Source organism: Poromitra crassiceps (assembly GCF_964638095.1).
Source record: "Poromitra crassiceps genome assembly, chromosome: 5".
NCBI classification, from domain to species: domain Eukaryota; kingdom Metazoa; phylum Chordata; class Actinopteri; order Beryciformes; family Melamphaidae; genus Poromitra; species Poromitra crassiceps.
This window is the reverse complement of record NC_139642.1, coordinates 20859267-20881568: the sequence shown is the minus strand read 5'-3', so window position 1 is coordinate 20881568 and position 22302 is coordinate 20859267. Positions and strand designations below refer to the sequence as shown.

The 22302-nt window shown below is 44.4% G+C and overlaps 1 protein-coding gene across 1 annotated transcript in view; it reads left to right on the top strand.

Moving 5' to 3' along the window:
* LOC310777349 (uncharacterized protein) overlaps positions 1-22302 on the top strand; it is a gene marked incomplete at its 3' end in the record, with an annotated part of 32009 nt that overhangs the window by 2756 nt on the left and 6951 nt on the right. The window contains exons 2-8 of the mRNA XM_083637684.1: positions 4227-4326; positions 6658-7056; positions 8194-8270; positions 14006-14253; positions 19068-19228; positions 19351-19507; positions 20698-20749. Coding sequence (XP_083493810.1) covers positions 4227-4326; positions 6658-7056; positions 8194-8270; positions 14006-14253; positions 19068-19228; positions 19351-19507; positions 20698-20749 — 1194 coding nt within the window. The remainder of the gene's footprint in view (positions 1-4226; positions 4327-6657; positions 7057-8193; positions 8271-14005; positions 14254-19067; positions 19229-19350; positions 19508-20697; positions 20750-22302) is intronic.

Genomic DNA, 22302 nt, shown 5'->3' with positions numbered 1-22302 from the left:
GCTGTATGAAAACCAAATGATCTGACTGGCTATATGAAAACCAAATGATCTGACTGGCTGTATGAAAACCAAATGATCTGACTGGCCGTATGAAAACCAAATGATCTGACTGGCTGTATGAAAACCAAATGATCTGACTGGCCGTATGAAAACCAAATGATCTGACTGGCCGTATGAAAACCAAATGATCTGACTGGCCAAATGGGAACCCAAATGTTGGCCGTAACGGCTCGCCTGGATGAACTGTTGCTCTTCATCCGTGTCCCATTGACGACTGAAGCAGTTATTGTTCAAAAATGGAACAAAGGCTTGGTGGCCCTGCGCTTCTGTATAAGTCTATGTGAATGCAACCTGGGGAACAGGTTCCATTGTTTCAACTATGCAGTAGTCTGTGTGAGACCTGTACTTTACCCATCAACCTTTGACCTCACAATTTCAAGCTAATAATAACCTGAAGTTGGGAGCTGTTTTAAGTAGCTAAAGCAACCTAATACACATGGCATCTTATTATTATTATTATTAATTATTATCTACAATGGATCTGCACACTTGTTCAGATAGGAACATTGTGATTGTGCACCTGTATTCTGCTACTTATTTATCAGTACTCAAATGTACTGAGAAGAAACTCTGTGACAGAAACCAAATTATATAGCATGTCAGTTGTAATTCATTTGACCTTATTGTCTTATTGTTATTGATGAGGTTTTGGTAGGTTTTTCCACTTCTATCAACCCAAGTACGTTGCAGCCCATTCCTATGGCCACAGCAAAATGCAATAATAATGTTCCAGGTTAGACTTTGCCCGGTGTCTGGGATCGGCCTTAAGGAGTGGGATCAGACTGATTCCTTTATATATGACTAGTAGACAAACAGAATCAGCCACCCTAGCTAAACAGAAAAGCATTGTAAAATGAACTCGTGAAACACCGGTCCATTGTAAAATGAGATCAAATACAATCAAAGGATACAATGATGACCTGAATTGTAAAGGAAACAAATAACCAGGTGGCCTCTAGACTTGAGGTCATCCAGTCCTTCCTATTCTTATGTGCTACCAACATTTCTGACTGTCTCTACAATGAGGAATAAAGGCAGAGAAGCATGAAATCAGCATTTAGACACACCTGGTCCAGTGCCTTCTGTGGATCACATGTTGCCGTTGTAGGCATGTTGTTGCCACTTGGGCCCTGGAAGTTCTCTCACCACAACTTAGGCACGAGGTTTCGGGTTTTGGAAGAAACATTTCTACTTTATTACCCAATCACAGTGGCAGAAAGTAACTAAGCACATTTACTCAAGAAGTAACTTAAGTGCAATTTTGTGGTACGTGTCCATGTACTTTTGAGTATTTCCATCTCATGCTACGTTATACTTCTACTTCACTACAATTCAGAGGCAAATATTGTACTTTTTACACTACATTTATTTGATAACTTTAGTTAGATACTTTGCATATTTAGATTAGGGTTAGTACAAAGTATAATCAACAAATAAATTCATATATTATCATACATTAAGATAAAACGTTATTGATCCCCAGGCCAGGGGAAATTTATAAACTACCCAGTAGTAAATCAAGTCATTAAAACTTGAGATTTGAAGGCTAAGTGAATACAGTAAATCCCTCTCTGCTCTGTGATCATCTGAAGGGTGAGATGTTCTTTCTTGGAGGGCCCATTTGGAGGCTGTTGGTTGCTTTTGTTCTCAAAAGCTTTGGTGAAGTCATGGCCTAGCCATTGTGGATGAATTCATAAACTGCCTTAGCTTATTACATTTATATCCACTAGTGCAGTGCCCGTTCCCCTCCCCTCCTTCTCCCCATTCACACATGATGCTCTCCTACTCTCTCCCCCTCAAATTGCATGCAATTTGACACTGCACTTTGTCGGGTTCCCAGCAGCACACCCACCAACTTTGAAGTCGATCTGAGGAACGCTTCCCGAGATAAACCGCTTTTAGTGTAGGTGGCACTATGACTGTGAATTGCACGAAATTCGGCACTGCACCCCGTGGAGTTACTGTAGGGCAGGTTATAACACAGTTGTGTTGTTTGCGTTTTCATCCTGTCTAACATTAGAGCTGTGTGCTGCTTGTTTCTTGACAGTGAAGATCTCTCTCGTTTCTCAAGCTCGCTGCACCCCGCCCACATCGATCAGCGGGCCGACACAGGTGCTGCCAATTGTGCACAAATAGTCTCTCCCTCTCTCCGAGCTCTGAGTATGAACACCTCAGCCCGAGAGTCTCTCCCTCTCTCCGAGCTCTGAGTATGAACACCTCGGCCCGAGGGCGGAGTGCACTCCCGGTTTGCGGAGCGATTTAAACACAGCGACAGAGAGATTCCAAAGGGTTGAATCGAGCGACAGGGAGAAAAATAAATATCTTGGTGTGAACACAGCTTAAGTGATTTTCTGACCAGAGCCTGACAGAAGAAACCACAACACATTTGTAAAAAGTGAAACTGAAGCCCCTTAGGACAATTAGACAAAGCATGCATAAAGGCTAATGTGAGTGATTGAGTGGGTGAGTGAGTAGGTGAGTGAGTGACTGACTGACTGACTGACTGACTGACTGACTGACTGACTGACTGACTGACTGACTGACCTTTCCATCTTCTGATCCCAGCGGGGCCTGAAAAAAAGAAAAGAGATGTCACAGTACTGGACACACTGTTTGATTGACAGGTGAACTTTGGAAAGAGCAGTGCACAAATACCACAGCAATTAGCACTGAGCACCAAAGATGGCGATGGAGATGAAGACACACACGCACACGCACGCACGCACGCACACACACACACACACACACACACACACACACACACACACACATTTGTGTGTGCGGACCATCAGACACAAATTATGATTGAAAGTAGAGTATCTTCAATGTGACAAGTCAGTTCCCTTGAGCTAAGCAAACATCAGGTTAGCTCACTTAGCTGTACATCAGGTCTGTGAGTACATCAGGTCTGTGAGTACTTTTCAGTCATTAGCTGTACATTATGTCTGTGAGTACATCAGGTCTTTGAATACATCAGGTCTGTGAGTACATCAAGGTCTGTGAGTACATCAAGGTCTGTGAGTACATCAGGTCTGTGAGTACATCAAGGTCTGTGAGTACATCAAGGTCTGTGAGTAGTGTACATCAGGTCTTTGAGTACATCAAGGTCTGTGAGTACATCAAGGTCTGTGAGTAGTGTACATCAGGTCTGTGAGTACATCAGGTCTGTGAGTACACCAGGTCTGTGAGTACATCAGGTCTGTGAGTACCTTTCAGTACAATGACTTCATTCCAGCCCAAATAGAGAAATCATGCATACACCAACTTTCAGGTGAATGGGAAGAAACTCAAAGTCAAATAGCACTGCAAGGCAAAGATGTAGCCCCGCAGTAGGTAACCTCATGGTTATCTGCTGGACAGGAACACACACATTCTTCTGTAGGAACAGTCTCAAACCAAACTCAGGAGGCTACAGGTGCCCCCCCCCCGTGTGTGTGTGTGTGTGTGTGTGTGTGTGTGTGTGTGTGTGTGTGTGTGTGTGTGTGTGTGTGTGAGAGCCAGCCATATGCTGTAGGCTGCACTTGTGAGATTTGTATGCAATGTGTGACCCATGTTAATGATGACTGCTTGGGGACTACGCCACTTTCATTTCCTTGTGCTTTCCTGTGGTCCCTGCTTCTCTATCCCTCGCTCTCCCTCTCTCTCTCTCTGTCTCTCTCTCTCTCTCTCTCTCTCTGTCTCTCTCTCTCTCTCTCTCTCTCTGTGTCTCTCTCTCTCTCTCTCTGTCTCTCTGTGTGTGTGTGTGTGTCTCTCTCTCTCTCTGTCTCTCTCTGTGTGTCTCTCTCTCTCTCTGTGTGTCTCTCTCTCTCTCTGTCTCTCTCCCTCCCTCCCTCTCTCTCTCTGTCTCTGTGTGTGTGTCTCTCTCTCTCTCTCTCTCTCTCTGTCTCTCTGTGTGTGTCTCTCTCTCTGTCTCTCTGTGTCTCTGTCTCTCTCTCGCTCTCTCTGTCTCTCTCTCTCTCTCTCTCTCTCTCTGTCTCTCTGTGTGTGTCTCTCTCTGTCTCTCTCTCTCTCTCTCTGTCTCTCTGTGTCTCTGTCTCTCTCTCGCTCTCTCTGTCTCTCTCTCTCTCTCTCTCTCTCTCTCTCTCTCTCTCTCTCTCTCTCTCTGTGTCTCTGTCTCTCTCTCTCTCTCTCTCTCTCTCTCTCTCTCTCTCTCTCTCTCTCTCCAGGTTCCCCCAGGGCTGGCTTGGAGACCAGTCCATCCAACAGGGCAGGATCGTTTAACGCCCTTCTGCCCCAGAAATCACCTGTGTCGCCCCAGGCTAGACGGTGAGCGTCACTGCCTCCACTGGCCGGCCCTCATACTGAACAAACACACGCCCAGAATGAGATAGGCCTACACCTTCCACAAGGGACGTTGGTGCTTTGTTTAGGCACCGTGTAAGCACACACCAACACACCATTGTAAGACTAGCCTACTGACTTCTGACCAGGCTTTGTGACTTAAGGTTGCTGGTCTGAATTCTGCTGGCGAGCAGTAGAAGACTGTGCTTATAGTTGTAGGCTATAGAGAGCCAAAGTGAAACGTCACTTCCTGCTTTCTCCCTGTACCAGCACTGGGAAAAATATGAATGGCGGTGAACGGAGAATAACATTACTTTTTTGATCCCGTGTGCCACGGGGTACCAACGTTAATTTTGTCAATTTAAAACAGTTTGTCGTCAAACTGAAACGTAGGGGTTAGTTTCGTATAAAAACGACATAGCTCGTGGAAGCTCGTGGCATGTTCAGCTTTGCCGGTAGAGAAAGTGACGTCACTTGGGCGACAGTGTATGTAGTCTTTCTGATTTATAACTTATAGTGCAACAGTTTAACGACAAACTGCAACTTTCTTGACATGCAAAGTTATGTTTTAAATCATCAAAATTAACGTTGGCACCCCGTGGCACAATTCAAACGGGATCAGCAAAGTAACGCTATTCTCCGTTCACCGCCATTCATATTTTTTCAGCAGCTGGTACAGGGAGAAAAGCAGGAAGTGACGTTCACTTTGCCTCTCTATAGAGGTGTGCCCAGCCAGAGGTAATGGACTATAGATTGCTCAACTTCCAGTCATTTCTATGACGTATGAGTATGTGTGTCACGTGGGTTTCGGCACTGCCACGCCCCTTTAAGTCCATTGCACACCAATCAAACACTCTACAACAAACATGGACAAACCCGGACAAACGGAGATGTTTGTTTGGTGTGCCATGGCGGCTGCCTGTCCTTGTTTGGAGATGTTTGGTCACACCAATCAAACGTTCTCCAACATTCTTGTTGGCAGTTGTTAGATCATGCTTGATTGGTGTGTCATTGGCTTTAGGAGACTAGCAGCAGGTCCCGAGTCTATTGGAGTCAATGGGATGAGTCAACGTAAAAAGTAAAAATATATAAATATATATATAAAATAAATAAATAAATATATAAATATAAATATTCTGAACTTTCTGACACTCAAAATACATTTTTCAGACAGGCAGGCAACTCAGGAGAATGTACTTTGTTGGAGACTTGTCTCTGTCTCAGCAACACACTCTCACGAGATTTGGCAACAGGCGCTCACGTTAGCAGGGAGCGATTAGCTAAAGCTACATGTGAAATTCGCAGATGTAGTAGCTACATCCATCACGGATGTAGCACGGATGATCCGTGGTTGGAAAAAATATTTTCTTCAGCTAACAAGGGTCAGTTTTGTGTTTATATAGGCTATGCGGTGTTTATTCAGTTTCGGAACTCACGATAGCTCAAGTTAGCTTGCACGGTCAGCACTTCAACACTTCAAGGGGGGAGGTGACCATGATTTAGGAGACCGGAAGAGTATAGCGTACCATTTATTTTGTTTGTTTGTTTGTTTTTGCTCCAACTGAAATGTTTTGTGGTCACTCACGATTCAGTAGGTCACGGTTTGGCTTGGTTCCAGCCTTAAAACTCGTTATATAAGGATTTTTCTAAATGTCTATGGAGAAAATGAATGTGAAACTCAATTCCGGGGGCAAAGGATGTCATGTGACTGTTGAGCTCTATATAGGCCTACCCTTAAATCAGCTTCCCACGCACAAACAGGGCCAATTGTGCCTGTATGGACGGGCGCCCCGACCAAGCCGGATGTAACATGGGGGCTCGAACCCGCGGCCCTCGTGTTGGTAGGCAGGGAATCTTAGTCTACCACTGCACTACCTGGATGAACGCCCTGCACTGCACGCAATTTGAAAGTGGAAAGCCATGTTATTTGAATCAGACTGAAGAGAACAGGCTGGTGTAACAGACATTAATGACTTGCCTTGTCACCATAGCAACTAACTCTTACAATTCCATAATGGCCATTCTATGCTGTACTAGCGCCTCTTACCAAGGCCAACAGTGGAAGGAGCATTTTATCCATTCAAGTTCTGTGAGTCAAAAAAACAATATGACAACAAACACCTTTAGACTTACCATGGCAGTTTATTTGTTACTATCCTGCATGACAGAGTCAGTCAATGATTATGCCTTTGAGGACACTTCAGAACATTAACTCCTGCTTCACATGGAAAGGAAAAATACATCTCCTGAGATTCTGAAGTGTGTGTGTGTGTGTGTGTGTGTGTGTGTGTGTGTCTGTTTTGCTGTCAAATCTAGCCCACCAGCTTCACCGCAACCCCACCATTCCCGAGCTGCGTTGCCAGGCAATGGTGAGCCCGGCAGCCGGCACGCACCTTCTGGGGAGGCTGTAGATAGGAGAGGAGGAGGAGGAGGAGGAAGAGGAGGAGGAAGAGGAGGAGGAGACATATCTGCAGACATCTCTGCTGCTTCTAACGGTCAGTACGGAGGGACTGCGGCGGACATGCTCACGTACCGGACGCACGCCATCCACAGCCCAGACATGGAGAGGCTGTCTGAGCGCACGGCCGTCGCCTGCAGCATGCAGGAGGCCCGGGGAGAGGCCAAGGGAGAGGCCCGGGGAGAGGCCAGGGGAGAGGCCAGGGGCTCGCAGCGCTCCAGCTGTGAGGTGGCAGACCCAAACGGCATCAACCTCAGGTGAGATGACATGGGGGGGGGGAAAGGTGTGGTGTTAATACAGACTCATATTTATTATTCACAACTCGTTAAAAAAAAACACAATGCACAAATAAATGTGGTTTTGTAAATCTGTGCCTCTAATTCCCCAGTCATAGATCCTTCTCATTTGTAACGCGTATATTATCATTTTGCACATACGTCCACTTAGCATTTTTAAATGGAAACATATTTGTGAATCTCCACCTATTTGTGTTTTATAGCCACTCCTCTAGACCTGTATGGCACTACAGGATGCCTACAGGGTTGCTTTGCTACAGGCTGCAGGGTTCTCTCTCTCTCTCTCTCTCTAAAAAAAAAGCTAAACTTTTACCACTATTCCTTCAGAAGTTCTAGTTGTCATAGACTGTGTTGCATAGTTGATTGCTCTATTGCTGACAAAAATGTGTTATTGTAAGTCGCTTTGGATAAAAGCATCTGCCAAATGACGTAATGTAATGTAATGTAATGTAATATAATGTAATGTAATGTAATGTAACAGATTGAAGCAGAAAATGATGCTGCCTCTTTGCAAGGCTCCTGTGACTTCTGTCACACAAAATGTTGCAGGAAGAGAAAGGAGCAACATCCTGGGTTGGGTGCTGCTGGTGCAGCCAGTGCAGCAATAAACACTGGACATTATTCTTAGTAAACGGGTGATGGAGAGGTTTGTAATGACTGAAATGGATGATGTTGATTTTGATCAGATATGCCTAAGAGCTTGTTTTCACACTTTGGCACATTTGATGCAAGATTTTATCATTGCGTCTGTGCCAATGATATGATGTTATCATGTTTTCAGAGGAAAATTAATCATCACATTGAAGTGAGAGGTGGTTAAAATGTTGCTTACTCTTTGCAGCCAGAGAAACTCAATATTTTTGATCTATCTATCTATCTATCTATCTATCTATCTATCTATCTATCTATTTATCTATCATCTATCTATCTATCTATCTATCTATCTATCATCTATCTATCTATCTATCTATCTATCTATCTATCTATCTATCATCTATCTATCTATCTATCTATCTATCTATCTATCTATCTATCTATCTATCTATCTATCTATCTATCTATCTATCTATCTATCTATCTATCGTTCTTTCTCCTCAGGTTGGTGGGCAATGGAGAGAGCTCTCAAAGGAAAATGGAGACAATCTGCCACAGCCTCAACATCGTCAAAAACATTGGTGAGGAAATAATAGTTAGCCAATAGAAACGCATTGTGAGGAAATAATAGCCAATAGAAATGCATTGTGAGGAAATAATAGCCAATAGAAATGCATTGTGAGGAAATAATAGCCAATAGAAACGCAGCGAGTCAAGCAGTGTGAAGGCAGCATGTGTATTCCACCCACTCCACCACCTCCAGAGCTGTTGCTGTAAAATCATCGGCTCTTCTTCACATATACAGCATCCCTGATATGCACGCACATAATTGTCTATGTACAGTCTACGTACACGCATACATATACAGCATCCCTGATATGCACACACATAATTGTCTACGTACAGTCTACGTACACGCATACATATACAGCATCCCTGATATGCACGCACATAATTGTCTATGTACAGTCTACGTACACGCATACATATGCAGCATCCCTGATATGCACGCACATAATTGTCTATGTACAGTCTACGTACACGCATACATATGCAGCATCCCTGATATGCACGCACATAATTGTCTATGTACAGTCTACGTACACGCATACATATGCAGCATCCCTGATATGCACACACATAATTGTCTATGTACAGTCTACGTACACGCATACATATGCAGCATCCCTGATATGCACGCACATAATTGTCTATGTACAGTCTACGTACACGCATACATATGCAGCATCCCTGATATGCACACCCATAGTCTACGTACAGTCTACCTACACGCATACATATGCAGCATCCCTGATATGCACACCCATAGTCTACGTACAGTCTACCTACACGCATACATATACAGCATCCCTGATATGCACACACATAGTCTACGTACAGTCTACGTACACGCATACATATACAGCATCCCTGATATGCACACACATAATTGTCTATGTACAGTCTACGTACACGCATACATATACAGCATCCCTGATATGCACACACATAGTCTACGTACAGTCTACGTACACGCATACATATGCAGCATCCCTGATATGCACACCCATAGTCTACGTACAGTCTACCTACACGCATACATATACAGCATCCCTGATATGCACACACATAGTCTACGTACAGTCTACGTACACGCATACATATGCAGCATCCCTGATATGCACACCCATAGTCTACGTACAGTCTACCTACACGCATACATATGCAGCATCCCTGATATGCACACCCATAGTCTACGTACAGTCTACCTACACGCATACATATGCAGCATCCCTGATATGCACACCCATAGTCTACGTACAGTCTACCTACACGCATACATATACAGCATCCCTGATATGCACACACATAGTCTACGTACAGTCTACGTACACGCATACATATACAGCATCCCTGATATGCACACACATAATTGTCTATGTACAGTCTACGTACACGCATACATATACAGCATCCCTGATATGCACACACATAGTCTACGTACAGTCTACGTACACGCATACATATACAGCATCCCTGATATGCACACACATAGTCTACGTACAGTCTACGTACACGCATACATATACAGCATCCCTGATATGCACACACATAATTGTCTATGTACAGTCTACGTACACGCATACATATGCAGCATCCCTGATATGCACACCCATAGTCTACGTACAGTCTACCTACACGCATACATATACAACATCCTTGATATGCACACACATAGTCTACGTACAGTCTACGTACACACATACATATACAACATCCCTGATATGCACACCCATAGTCTACGTACAGTCTACGTACACAAATACATATACAGCATCCCTAATATTCACACACATAGTCTACATACAGTCTACGTACACGTATACATATACAGCATCCCTGATATGCACACATATAGTCTACGTACAGTCTACATACAGTACACGAATACATATACAGCATCCCTAATATTCACACACATAGTCTACGTACAGTCTACGTACACACATACAGTACATATACAGCATCCCTGATATGCACACACATAGTCTACGTACACACATACATACTGCATCCCTGATATGCACACATATTCTACGTACAGTCTACGTACACGCATACATATACAGCATCCCTGATATGCACACACATAGTCTACGTACACGCATACATATACAGCATCCCTGATATGCACACACATAGTCTGCGTACAGTCTACGTACACGCATACATATACAGCATCCCTGATATGCACACACATAGTCTACGTACAGTCTACGTACACGCATACATATACAGTAGTGATGCGCAGGCCGCAGTTATAACCGCGCTGACCGATCATAAAAATAAACATTCTGATTAATAACGGATGGGTTGCGGGCGGTTGAAACAATGTATCATTAATGAGGAAAAATAATATTAATTACGTTCTCTAGTCTATGAACGTATTTTAAGCTACATTTTTCGTCAGGCACATTCTTAATCGCCTACTGTAGATCCCCCAAAGGACCCACGGCCGTAAACCAAACAATTCAGCCATGTGCTCTCCACTTTTCGCCCATATATGGTCAATGACGTCACCCTCAAAAAGGAATCTCCGCTGAAGACGTGTTTGAAGAGAAGACGCGTTCGTATTTTCCCATACAATGAGGCAATCAAGTAAGCTAAACTTAAAGCTATAGCGTTAGCCGAGTAAACTACATGAGGACAAGACATAATACAGCATGGAAGTTTATTTGGAGTCTTGGACTGCAGCGATCGCACCAACGGCAGCAGAAACCGTAAGTTCGCTCCTTTTATAGCGTTTTTAGCGTCGGGTGCATGGCGGGCGCGGATCTATAAATAGTATGAAATAATTTGCGCGGATTTATGGCGGGCGGACGGTTCATGCATACACGCGGATTAGGATGGCATACAAGCTCATCCGCGCATCTCTAATATACAGCATCCCTGATATACACACACATAGTCTACGTACAGTCTACACTGTACACACATACAGCATCCCTGATATGCACACACATAGTCTACGTACAGTCTATGTACACACATACATATACAGCATCCCTGATATGCACACACATAGTCTACGTACAGTCTATGTACACACATACATATACAGCATCCCTGATATGCACACATAGTCTACATACAGTCTACGTGCACGCGTACATTTCTAAGAACAGTTTATCAGCCCAAGAAATAATCATCTTGATAAGGCTTCCATTGTGTTGTGTCTATCACTGACTCGTCCGTCAAGGTTGAACACCTCTCAGAGCTGATAGCCTCGCTATGTTGACAGACCTCTTGGATACACGCTGCTCGCTGTGTACACAGCAAAATGCTTATTTGCATAGATTAGTTCAAATTCACCGAAGGCGGCAGCGCGCCCATGTGACTAATCTAAACAAACGTGTGGATTGGCTGAAAAAACTCTGAAAGTGCTCATCGGGTAGAAATATCTCTATCCTCTGCACTTCTTGTGTGTGTGTGTGTGTGTGTCTTTCTCTGTGGCTTATGTAATTGTCGGTCCAGCTCTACGCCCACCTATAGGCAATCTGCAGTATATGGCTGAGGGAGGTTATGCAACAGACTCCTGTTGTTCAAAGTCACCTTCCCTCTCGACACGCAGCCAGTGTTCCCTGCAGGCAGCCTCCCTCCTTATCGCCGTGCAAACATTCTCCCCGCGTTCACCTGAAACACTGCTGATGGAGGTGATCACTTCAGACTCGCGCTTTACACGAGGACGGTTTCCTATGGAAACGGGGAATTATTTTATCGTTAGTGCCTCCCTTTTAGACGGCGACGGCGAATTCGCGCTTAGGAAACGACACATTTTGAAACCACCCTCCAGAGTGAAATTGTTTGATACGCTTCCCGCTGAGGGCTCCATGTAATCGCTTTGGAACGGCACATTTCAGAAACTCTGACGTGCCTGCACAGGCGACACACACGATTATGCCATAGCCGTGCGCGAGTTGGCAACCAAATAAAACGTCAGTATGAATGAAGTTTGGCAACATTCAGAATTAAGCTACACTGCGGCCAACTTCAGTTACATGTTCAGAACGTTACTGCTGCGAGGAGCCGATGGCTGTACCCGGTCGGCATTTAACGTTAGTTACAAAAGCACGTCGACGGTGTTTTCTCACTGCCAGTAGCCTACAGTAGGGTTTGACAGATAGCACACTCAGCGCTCCCGGTCCTCGCTGCTCGTTAAAGATTTCCAATAGGCGTTATTCTGATAAACTGTTCACATATATGTTACATTCTCACCCGACAAATATTAAAACTTTAAAACAGTTTTGGGTTTTTTTTAGCTTGAAAAAAGCTTTTTGGCAAGTCTAAATGACTGCGGTAGGCGTACTCTACTTCCGCGGAAAGACGATTACGAAATGACGTCATGCAGAAGCGTCCTTGTATGGGCAAAGAATAAGGTGATCACACTGCCACCTAGTGACCTGGCATGTACATTACGGCGTTTTAAAAATTCAACAGCGCTCATGTAAACAGGGAGAAGGTGTGAAGGAAAAGGTGTGAAGGAAACGCTATTGTGTCATTTCTTCCAGAAACTGTCCTCGTGTAAAGGGCCCCTAACTAACCAATATCCATTTCACCATTTTCTTCTTCACAAGTCTGCAGTATGTTTTAATTTCTTGAATGACTGCTGAGCTGTGTGGTAAAATTACGATTCTAACATAATAAAGACCAATAAACTAGAAGTTAAAAAGTATTATTATTATTATTATTTTTTTTTATACAAAAAGCAAAGTAACAGAGCTCTGGTCCAGCCCCCTTCCTCCTACCCTTGCCTCTGGGGACTGGCCTAGAATAACATCATTCAGACCTCTATATTACCTAAGACAGGAAGTCTTAGATTAGAGCAGTTTACTGCAGATAGTGCCCCCTAAATCTTGAGGGCGGTATTACAACTTCTAAATTCTCTCCACAGCTGTAATTCGATGTATGATACGGTACAATGGAGCTACGGTATGGTACGATACGATACGATACGATACGATACGATACGATACGATACGATACGATACGATACAATACCTTGAATTGCTTCTCCCAAACTGATCCCAGCCGGCTGCCATACCAAAGACATGAACTTTGTGACACTATAAGGGACATTTCTTTAGAGAAATTAAGGCCATCTATATGGTTTATTAAGAGGTTGGATTGGTATAAGTAAGTTATGTTCAGTTCAGTTTAAGTAGGATAAGTTCACCCAAGAAATTGAAAATTCAGTCATTATCTACTCTGCCCCCCATGCTGATGGAAGGACAGCTGACATTTTGTTTCTCAGCAAAACACTGTTGCAGCATTCTCGACCTAACCAACTGAAGTGGAAGGTGACCAACAAAAATGCTCCATACTGCTCGTCTGGCGTAATCCAAGTCTCCACAAGCCCCGAGATGCAAAGAGATAAAAAGACCTCATTTACACTCAGTTTTTAGCTCATCGTCACTTAGCCACATTGCTAAAGGTGGAGATACTGTCTTTTCATGAGGGGAATGTTGCAGCAGTGTTTTGCTATGAAACTCCAGGACTGTTTAGTGGACTAAAGAATTCCACCAGTCCATTGCATTTTTGGGCGAACTTTGTTGAATCTGCCATGGATCTCTGATGGGCCCTCAAACATCAGCCAGCAAATCAAGGCGGTTGCATGTGTAATAACACATCATAGATATGATATTCTAAAATACAAGATGATACGATGTGATAGAACGGCATTGTCAGCGGCACAGCGGTGACCCCTGTGTCCCCAAAGAATATCCTCATGCGTCCTTCTACTTTTTTGTCCCTCCAGCCTTCCTGTACCAGGAGTACCGGGACACCTCCAAGCAGCAGGAGATCGAGCAGCGGCGGCGGCGCGACGCGGTCCCGGTGGGCTTGGGGTCGTCGGGGGTCAGCAGCTCGGGGGTGACGTCCCCTCCAGCCTTACAGCTGCAGCTGAGGAACAGCGCGCGCTCCCTGAGCCTGTGGCAGAACCTGGAGGCGGTGCAGCACAGCGGCCTGCTCACACAGCTGCCGCACAAGGAGATCATCATGCAGGAGGTGAGATGGACCACAAAGCTGTGTGTCTGTGAGGGTGGAGAGCTGAGTGATGAGAGGCTGTGTCTGCGAGGGTGGAGGGGCCCCCAGTTCCACCAGACACACACTGACAGTTTGAATTTGGAAGACACTGAGTCACACAGTAACCACATGTGCAGTTGCAACTAACTTTCTAGTACAACAAAATGTCTTTCCATTATATAGTCCATTGTCTAGTTTGTTGTACTTAGGTTATTAATTAGGTTGTATTCAATTAGTCATATTTGGCTACATTTACATGTGCACAATAATACCACTATTGCCAATACTTACCTGCTGTGTGTGTGCACCACTGTGTCCGATGCGTCCGCAGGACGTCACCGGCCGGCCTTGTACTGTACCCCTGATGATTTGCAATGTTTAAACTTGGAAGCTGTGTGGAATAGCCTACCAAGATACAGCCAAACAGTTAGATAGCCTACCAAGATACGGCCAAACAGTTAGATAGCCTACCAAGATACAGCCAACCAGTTAGATAGCCTACCAAGATACAGCCAACCAGTTAGATAGCCTACCAAGATACAGCCAACCAATTAGATAGCCTACCAAGATAGAGCCAACCAGTTAGATAGCCTACCAAGATACAGCCAAACAGTTAGTCTACCAAGATACAGCCAACCAGTTAGCTAGTCTACCAAGATACAGCCAACCAGTTATCTAGCCTACCAAGATACAGCCAAACAGTTAGATAGCCTACCAAGATACAGCCAACCAGTTAGATAGCCTAACAAGATACAGCCAACCAGTTAGATAGCCTACCAAGATACAGCCAAACAGTTAGTCTACCAAGATACAGCCAAACAGTTAGATAGCCTACCAATATACAGCCAACCAGTTAGATAGCCTACCAAGATACAGCCAACCAGTTAGATAGCCTACCAAGATACAGCCAAACAGTTAGATAGCCTACCAAGATACAGCCAAACAGTTAGATAGCCTACCAAGATACAGCCAAACGGGTTAGATAGCCTACCAAGATACAGCCAACCAGTTAGCTAGCCTACCAAGATACAGCCAACCAGTTAGCTAGCCTTACAAGATACAGCCAACCAGTTAGATAGCCTACCAAGATACAGCCAATCAGTTAGATAGCCTACCAAGATACAGCCAAACAGTTAGTCTACCAAGATACAGCCAACCAGTTAGCTAGCCTACCAAGATACAGCCAAACAGTTAGATAGCCTACCAAGATACAGCCAACCAGTTAGATAGCCTACCAAGATACAGCCAACCAGTTAGATAGCCTACCAAGATACAGCCAACCAGTTAGATAGCCTACCAAGATACAGCCAAACAGTTAATCTACCAAGATACAGCCAACCAGTTAGCTAGCCTACCAAGATACAGCCAAACAGTTAGATAGCCTACCAAGACACAGCCAACCAGTTAGATAGCCTACCAAGATACAGCCAAACAGTTAGTCTACCAAGATACAGCCAACCAGTTAGCTAGCCTACCAAGATACAGCCAAACAGTTAATCTACCAAGATACAGCCAACCAGTTAGCTAGCCTACCAAGATACAGCCAAACAGTTAGATAGCCTACCAAGACACAGCCAACCAGTTAGATAGCCTACCAAGATACAGCCAAACAGTTAGTCTACCAAGATACAGCCAACCAGTTAGCTAGCCTACCAAGATACAGCCAAACAGTTAGCTAGCCTACCAAGACACAGCCAACCAGTTAGCTAGCCTAACAAGATACAGCCAACCAGTTAGCTAGCCTACCAAGATACAGCCAAACAGTTAGATAGCCTACCAAGATACAGCCAAACAGTTAGTCTACCAAGATACAGCCAAACAGTTAGATAGCTTACCAAGATACAGCCAACCAGTTAGCTAGCCTACCAAGATACAGCCAAACAGTTAGATAGCCTACCAAGATACAGCCAAACAGTTAGATAGCCTACCAAGACACAGCCAACCAGTTAGATAGCCTAACAAGATACAGCCAACCAGTTAGATAGCCTACCAAGATACAGCCAACCAGTTAGATAGCCTACCAAGATACAGCCAAACAGTTAGCTAGCCTACCAAGATACAGCCAACCAGTTAGATAGCCTAACAAGATACAGCCAACCAGTTAGATAGCCTACCAAGATACAGCCAAACAGTTAGCTAGCCTACCAAGATACAGCCAACCAGTTAGATAGCCTAACAAGATACAGCCAACCAGTTAGATAGCCTACCAAGACACAGCCAACCAGTTAGATAGCCTACCAAGATACAGCCAAACAGTTAGATAGCCTACCAAGATACAGCCAAACAGTTAGATAGCCTACCAAGACACAGCCAACCAGTTAGATAGCCTACCAAGATACAGCCAACCAGTTAGCTAGCCTACCAAGATACAGCCAACCAGTTAGATAGCCTACCAAGACACAGCCAACCAGTTAGATAGCCTACCAAGACACAGCCAACCAGTTAGATAGCCTACCAAGATACAGCCAACCAGTTAGTCTACCAAGATACAGCCAACCAGTTAGATAGCCTACCAAGACACAGCCAACCAGTTAGCTGTGCACAAAAGCACAGAAGTTTGGGTCCTTATTTTGCAACAATCTAACTCGGCACGTTCAAGTTCAGGGCGAGTCACCAAAATAGTAAATGGGCACAGCAGCAACGCAAGACAAGACAAGGCAAGTTTATTTGTAGAACACATTTCTTACACAGAGCAATTCAAAATACTTGACATAAAAGAGATAAAACAAAACAGCAGAGAGAAACAAAAATATGACAAAGTGAAAAAGATAAGGTTCATGCAAAAGAAAACAACAAGCAAAATGCATTCCATAAAGGAATCAGATCAAGTCAAATAGAAAGATATTTACCCCTCTAAAGGAAACGTAGAATCAAGCGGCGTTACTTCTTGCTATTTGCAGTCACCTCACCCGATCTACTATGAATCACCTCATTCAATGGAAGGAATTGCTTCAAGATGTCCCCATTCTCTGTGATGGAGTTGTACAATCTCTACAACCCAACACTTCCTTTCCATTGAATGAGGTGAATCCATATGTGTATTTTCTCAACTATAATCATTATCTTCCTGTCCAATGTGCACTTTGCTTCAATCACGCCCTGATATCAGATCTCACTGTGCTGCTGCAGCGCGGGCGAGGAAAGAACCTGTGACACTTTTCCAGGGCAAAGATGCTGATACAACAATACAATGATATGACATTACTTTTGTCATAAGATGCCTTTTCTTAGTTGCACATACAGTCATGTACTGTACTGTACAGTACACTACAGTACATTACTGTACAGTACAGTACAGTACATTAATGTACAGTACAGTACAGTACATTAATGTACAGTACAGTAATGTACAGTACACTACAGTACTGTACTGTACAGTAATGTACTGTAATGTACTGTACAGTAATGTACTGTACTGTACTGTACAGTAATGTAATGTACAGTACAGTACTGTACAGTACACTACAGTAGGCTACTGTACTGTACAGTAATGTACTGTAATGTACTGTAATGTACTGTACAGTAATGTACTGTACTGTACTGTACTGTAATGTAATGTACAGTACAGTACAGTAATGTACCGTACTGGACCATATTGCAATTTTCAAATGTGCCCACTCCACTGAGTTGAGTTTTGGAAATGGAATGTAACAAGTTGAGACAATTCAGTCCGATATCAGGCTAATCCATCAATATTTGATTTGGCCAATCATCAACCTGTGTGTGCGTGTGTGTGTGTGTGTGTGTGTGTGTGTGTGTGTGTGTGCGCGCGCGCGTGCGTACGTGTGTGCGTGCGTGTGTTTCTGCGTGCGTGTGTGTGCGTTTTTGCGTGCATGCGTGTGTATTATGATATATCATAGTTGGTTCACAGTAACTGGTAACAGGGTTTTACGGCCGGGACACACATCTTGCGTCTACCTACCTAGTGCATGTACGTGGCGTGATGGCTGCGGCTGGCACGCCCGCGGCATCCACACAGGCAGCGTGGCTGCTGCTGTCTGTCTGCCAACTCTCTTCCTATAGAGTTTACCTTTTATTAAATTTGCTATAAACAATACAATGATGATTTTAACTGAAGATCGCTTGGGCTCACTTCATAATCGAGGCAGTATTGATTTGTTTGTGTGTGTGTGTGTGTGTGTGTGGGTGTGGGGAGGGGAGGAACGAAGCCACGTTGTAGCCTATGTACTGTATGTGGTTTTCAGAGGGCAGGAGAACTGCAGCTGTGAGCTCATCCTCCCGTCTCAAATCAAAACGAGCCTTGATTGGCTGCGGCTGCCCCTGTAAAATATCATTTTAATGTCTATTTGTGTAGAGACACGCACGCGGTAAGCAGAAAAAATAGGCGTCGCTTCTATTCTCTAGATGACGCGCGTGTCACGCCTCGCAAGACACACGCCTGAGATGCGCGTCTCATGCCGGTGGTGTGGCTGCTGTAACCTGTTAACATGGGCGCCGAAATGAAAATCAACAGGTAACGCCACGCAGACGCACAGCAGACGCAAGATGTGTGTCCCGGCCGTTAGGCATTGGAGCCAGTCAGGATGATATGCACCCTGTCCTGCTGGAAAGTGTATTTAAATGACCTTGTGACCCATTCTTCTTCTCTTGTATTTATATGACCTTGTGACCCATTCTTCTTCTCTTGTATTTATATGACCTTGTGACCCATTCTTCTTCTCTTGTATTTATATGACCTTGTGACCCATTCTTCTTCTCTTGTATTTATATGACCTTGTGACCCATTCTTCTTCTCTTGTATTTATATGACCTTGTGACCCATTCTTCTTCTCTAGGCCATGTTTGAGTTGGTGACATCAGAGGCCTCCTACTACAAGAGTTTGGAGATTTTAGAGACTCACTTCCTTCGTAACCCTGTTTTGTTCAACACTCTCACCCAATCCGACATGCACTTTCTCTTCTCCAACATCGAGGAAGTCATGAAAGCCAGCGAAAGGTTTGGGCTAACCCTTTAAAACGTGTCAGCGATTGGAAGTCTAATCATATTTTTCAACTGTGTCGTCAAGGAAACGACCTTCGGCTGTATGACCCTGGATGATGATGTCTCAATATTCTTAGGTTCCTGATGGACCTGGAGAACCGAATTGAGCAGTCCATCCAGATGTCGGACGTATGTGACATTGTCCACCACCACGCTGTAGAGCACTTCCACGTCTTCACCACCTATGTCATCAACCAGGTGTACCAGGAGAAGAACTACAGACGCATTTTGTGGGTACTCCTTTAAAGGTCCCAATTCGTGCAGCTGTAACCTCTTAAAAACGTGTGTCTCTGGTCCATAAAACATGATTCTGGATTAATCTGTCGAAAATATAGCAAACCCGTTTGTTGTGACGGAGTTCTCACTCCCTCTTCTGGTCGCTTTCCAAGAATGGCCTGTTTCTATAATATATTCAGAACTAACAGTTCCCATTGGCCGCTGAGGGAGAGCCCGCCCCAGGCTCCCAGCGGCCAATCAGATTAGCGTCTGTGGACCAGCACGCTAGGTTGCGAGTTATCGTTAACTAAACGGTACTACGCTAAAGAGGACATCTCAAAATGCCTAGACTTACCGAATGCACCTCTGCAGTTGCTGGATCACGTACAGTTGGCGTCGCTCCAGCTAGAAGTGTTAATTTTGTGGCTATAGACTAAATGGTGCAGGTAGCTTGTGTGAGAGAGACCCGCGCAGTATGCAGGAGGAAGCTAGTGACGTCCCGATTCCCCCAGATTCCCCTCTGGGCAAACGAAGCGTTTGGGGGTGTGGCTTGGAGGAGACTGCAGAGGGACGCTGGATAGGGACAAATCCAACTGTGGCAGTTCTGAGCGTGTGACCACTCATTACAGGGAGGGCTGACAGCAGTATATATGCATTTACAAGTAAAAACAGCTTTTGCACGGAATGGGACCTTTAAGAAATGCCTGTTACAACAATGTGGACTAACCCATAGTAAGGGGAGAGAGGTACATGCGGGTGAAGTGTTGCCAGGTACTTGGCGACAAAACTCTCCAGTGCAACCAGCCCAATGATCAATGAAACTAGGCCCAAATATAACAAAACAAAACAAAATACATTAAAAACTGCAAACCCGGCAACAGGAGGAATGGGATCCGTGTTGACAAACTAGTGGGTCTGCTTGTCACTCTACCTTTTATGAGCTTCAAAACTATATTTAGCGTTTGAATTTCACAGTAATCTTGACACAGAATGAAAGCCAAGCCTTTATTTTATTAAAATCCAATGAAACCCCCAGACAGCCAAAAATCGATCTTTTCTCATAAAATCACGTTTATCTACAAATGTACCATTGCAACTTCCGACCGAAAATGATAGAACGTGTCAACATATACTGTAGCGTGTGTGTCCCATTCATCAACAGCACGTACCTGAGTGAGACTGTGACATTCCCACATTCCCTCCTGCAGAGGAGACAAACCTGTGTTGCAGAAATAGCCGGGAGCGATGCCAACCTTCAATGTCAGACAAATTGCTGGAGATTAGCTCGGAGACAGCAAATCTTTTCCTGAATGTCTGCTCGTATGACACATATTATGACACATATTCACCTGATGTAGAAGAGACAGTCTGGCTTGAGAAGCTAACAGGAAGTGTAAACACAAACCGTGTTTATACACTTCCTTTGGCAGAGCTTATCCCCGTAGCCGTTCTTTTAATAGCTTTGACCAGGTATAAACAGCCGGCGTTTTTGGAAGTTGTAACACAAACGGGTCAAGTGGGCGGGGTTACATAAGGTGAATAGTGTTTATCATTGCTAGCGGGGTGGCTCACCTTTCCACTGGCTCACCTTACCCCACTCTCCCCTACTGTGCAAACAGCATGTAAGCATGCAATAGGTGGTGTTAGTCTACTGTGCAAACAGCATGTAAGCAATGCAATAGGTGGTGTTAGTCGTGCTACTGTAACTCTGATCTGGCAGCAACACTGGCACATTAGGACAGGATTTTTAAGCACAAATTAAAGGTGCATCATTGACCTCTTTTGGTGTCCAAAGCATTGCACAAACATATATGTATACCAGTGGCCTTGTGGTTTGAATGTCCGCCCTGAGACTGGGAGGTTGTGAGTTCGATCCCCGGCCGAGTCATACCAAAGACTATAAAAATGGGACCCGTTTGCCTCCCTGCTTGGCACTCAGCATCAAAGGGTTGGAATTGGGGGTTAGATCACCATAGGATTCCCAATACGATTTCGCACACTCAGGTGTGGGACTTTACCTTTACTATATATATATATATACACACACACACAGTACATTAGCCATCAGGGTTAAGCCGCAGTGATTAGTGAAAACAAATACTAGACAATAGACAATAGATCTTGAGTAAAAAGAAAGGCCATCCCATAGACGGAAATTAATGTCAGAGAGACGAGCCAGAAAGTGAGTTTTTGTGCTCAGTCATAATATAATCATTGAGTCAGTGATTTTGGCCAATTATGGCCATTTTTTCTACGGGTGTATGGCACCTTTAAATTTGGCTGTCAATCTAGTTTATGAACATAGTATTACACCAGAAAGCATGTCGCAATACAAGACTCTGCTTAGAATGACAGCGTGCCCTGCTTAACTGGCTGAATACTGATGACGAGTCTATGTAGAGAGAGAGAAGAGGAGAGAGAGAGAGAGAGAGAGAGGAGGAGAGAGAGAGAGAGAGAGAGAGAGGAGAGAGAGAGAGAGAGAGAGAGAGAGAGAGGAGAGAGAGAATGAGAGAGAGAGAGAGAGAGAGAGAGAGAGAGAGAGGAGAGAGAGAGAGGAGAGAGAGAGAGAGAGAGAGAGAGAGAGAAGAGAGAGAGAGAGAGAGAGAGAGGAATGGGAGAGGAGGAGTGAGAGGAGAGAGAGGAGAGAGGAGAGGAGAGAGAGAGAGAGAGAGCCAGAGCCAGAGCCTAGAAGAATAGGCGTCCCTCCGCTACATCGCTCAGTGTTTTTTTAATGTCTGTGTGAATGTTTTTGTCAGTCAGTCTTTATTTCAGTGGAGAACAGTTTTCCTTTTGATCATGACGAATGTGATGTG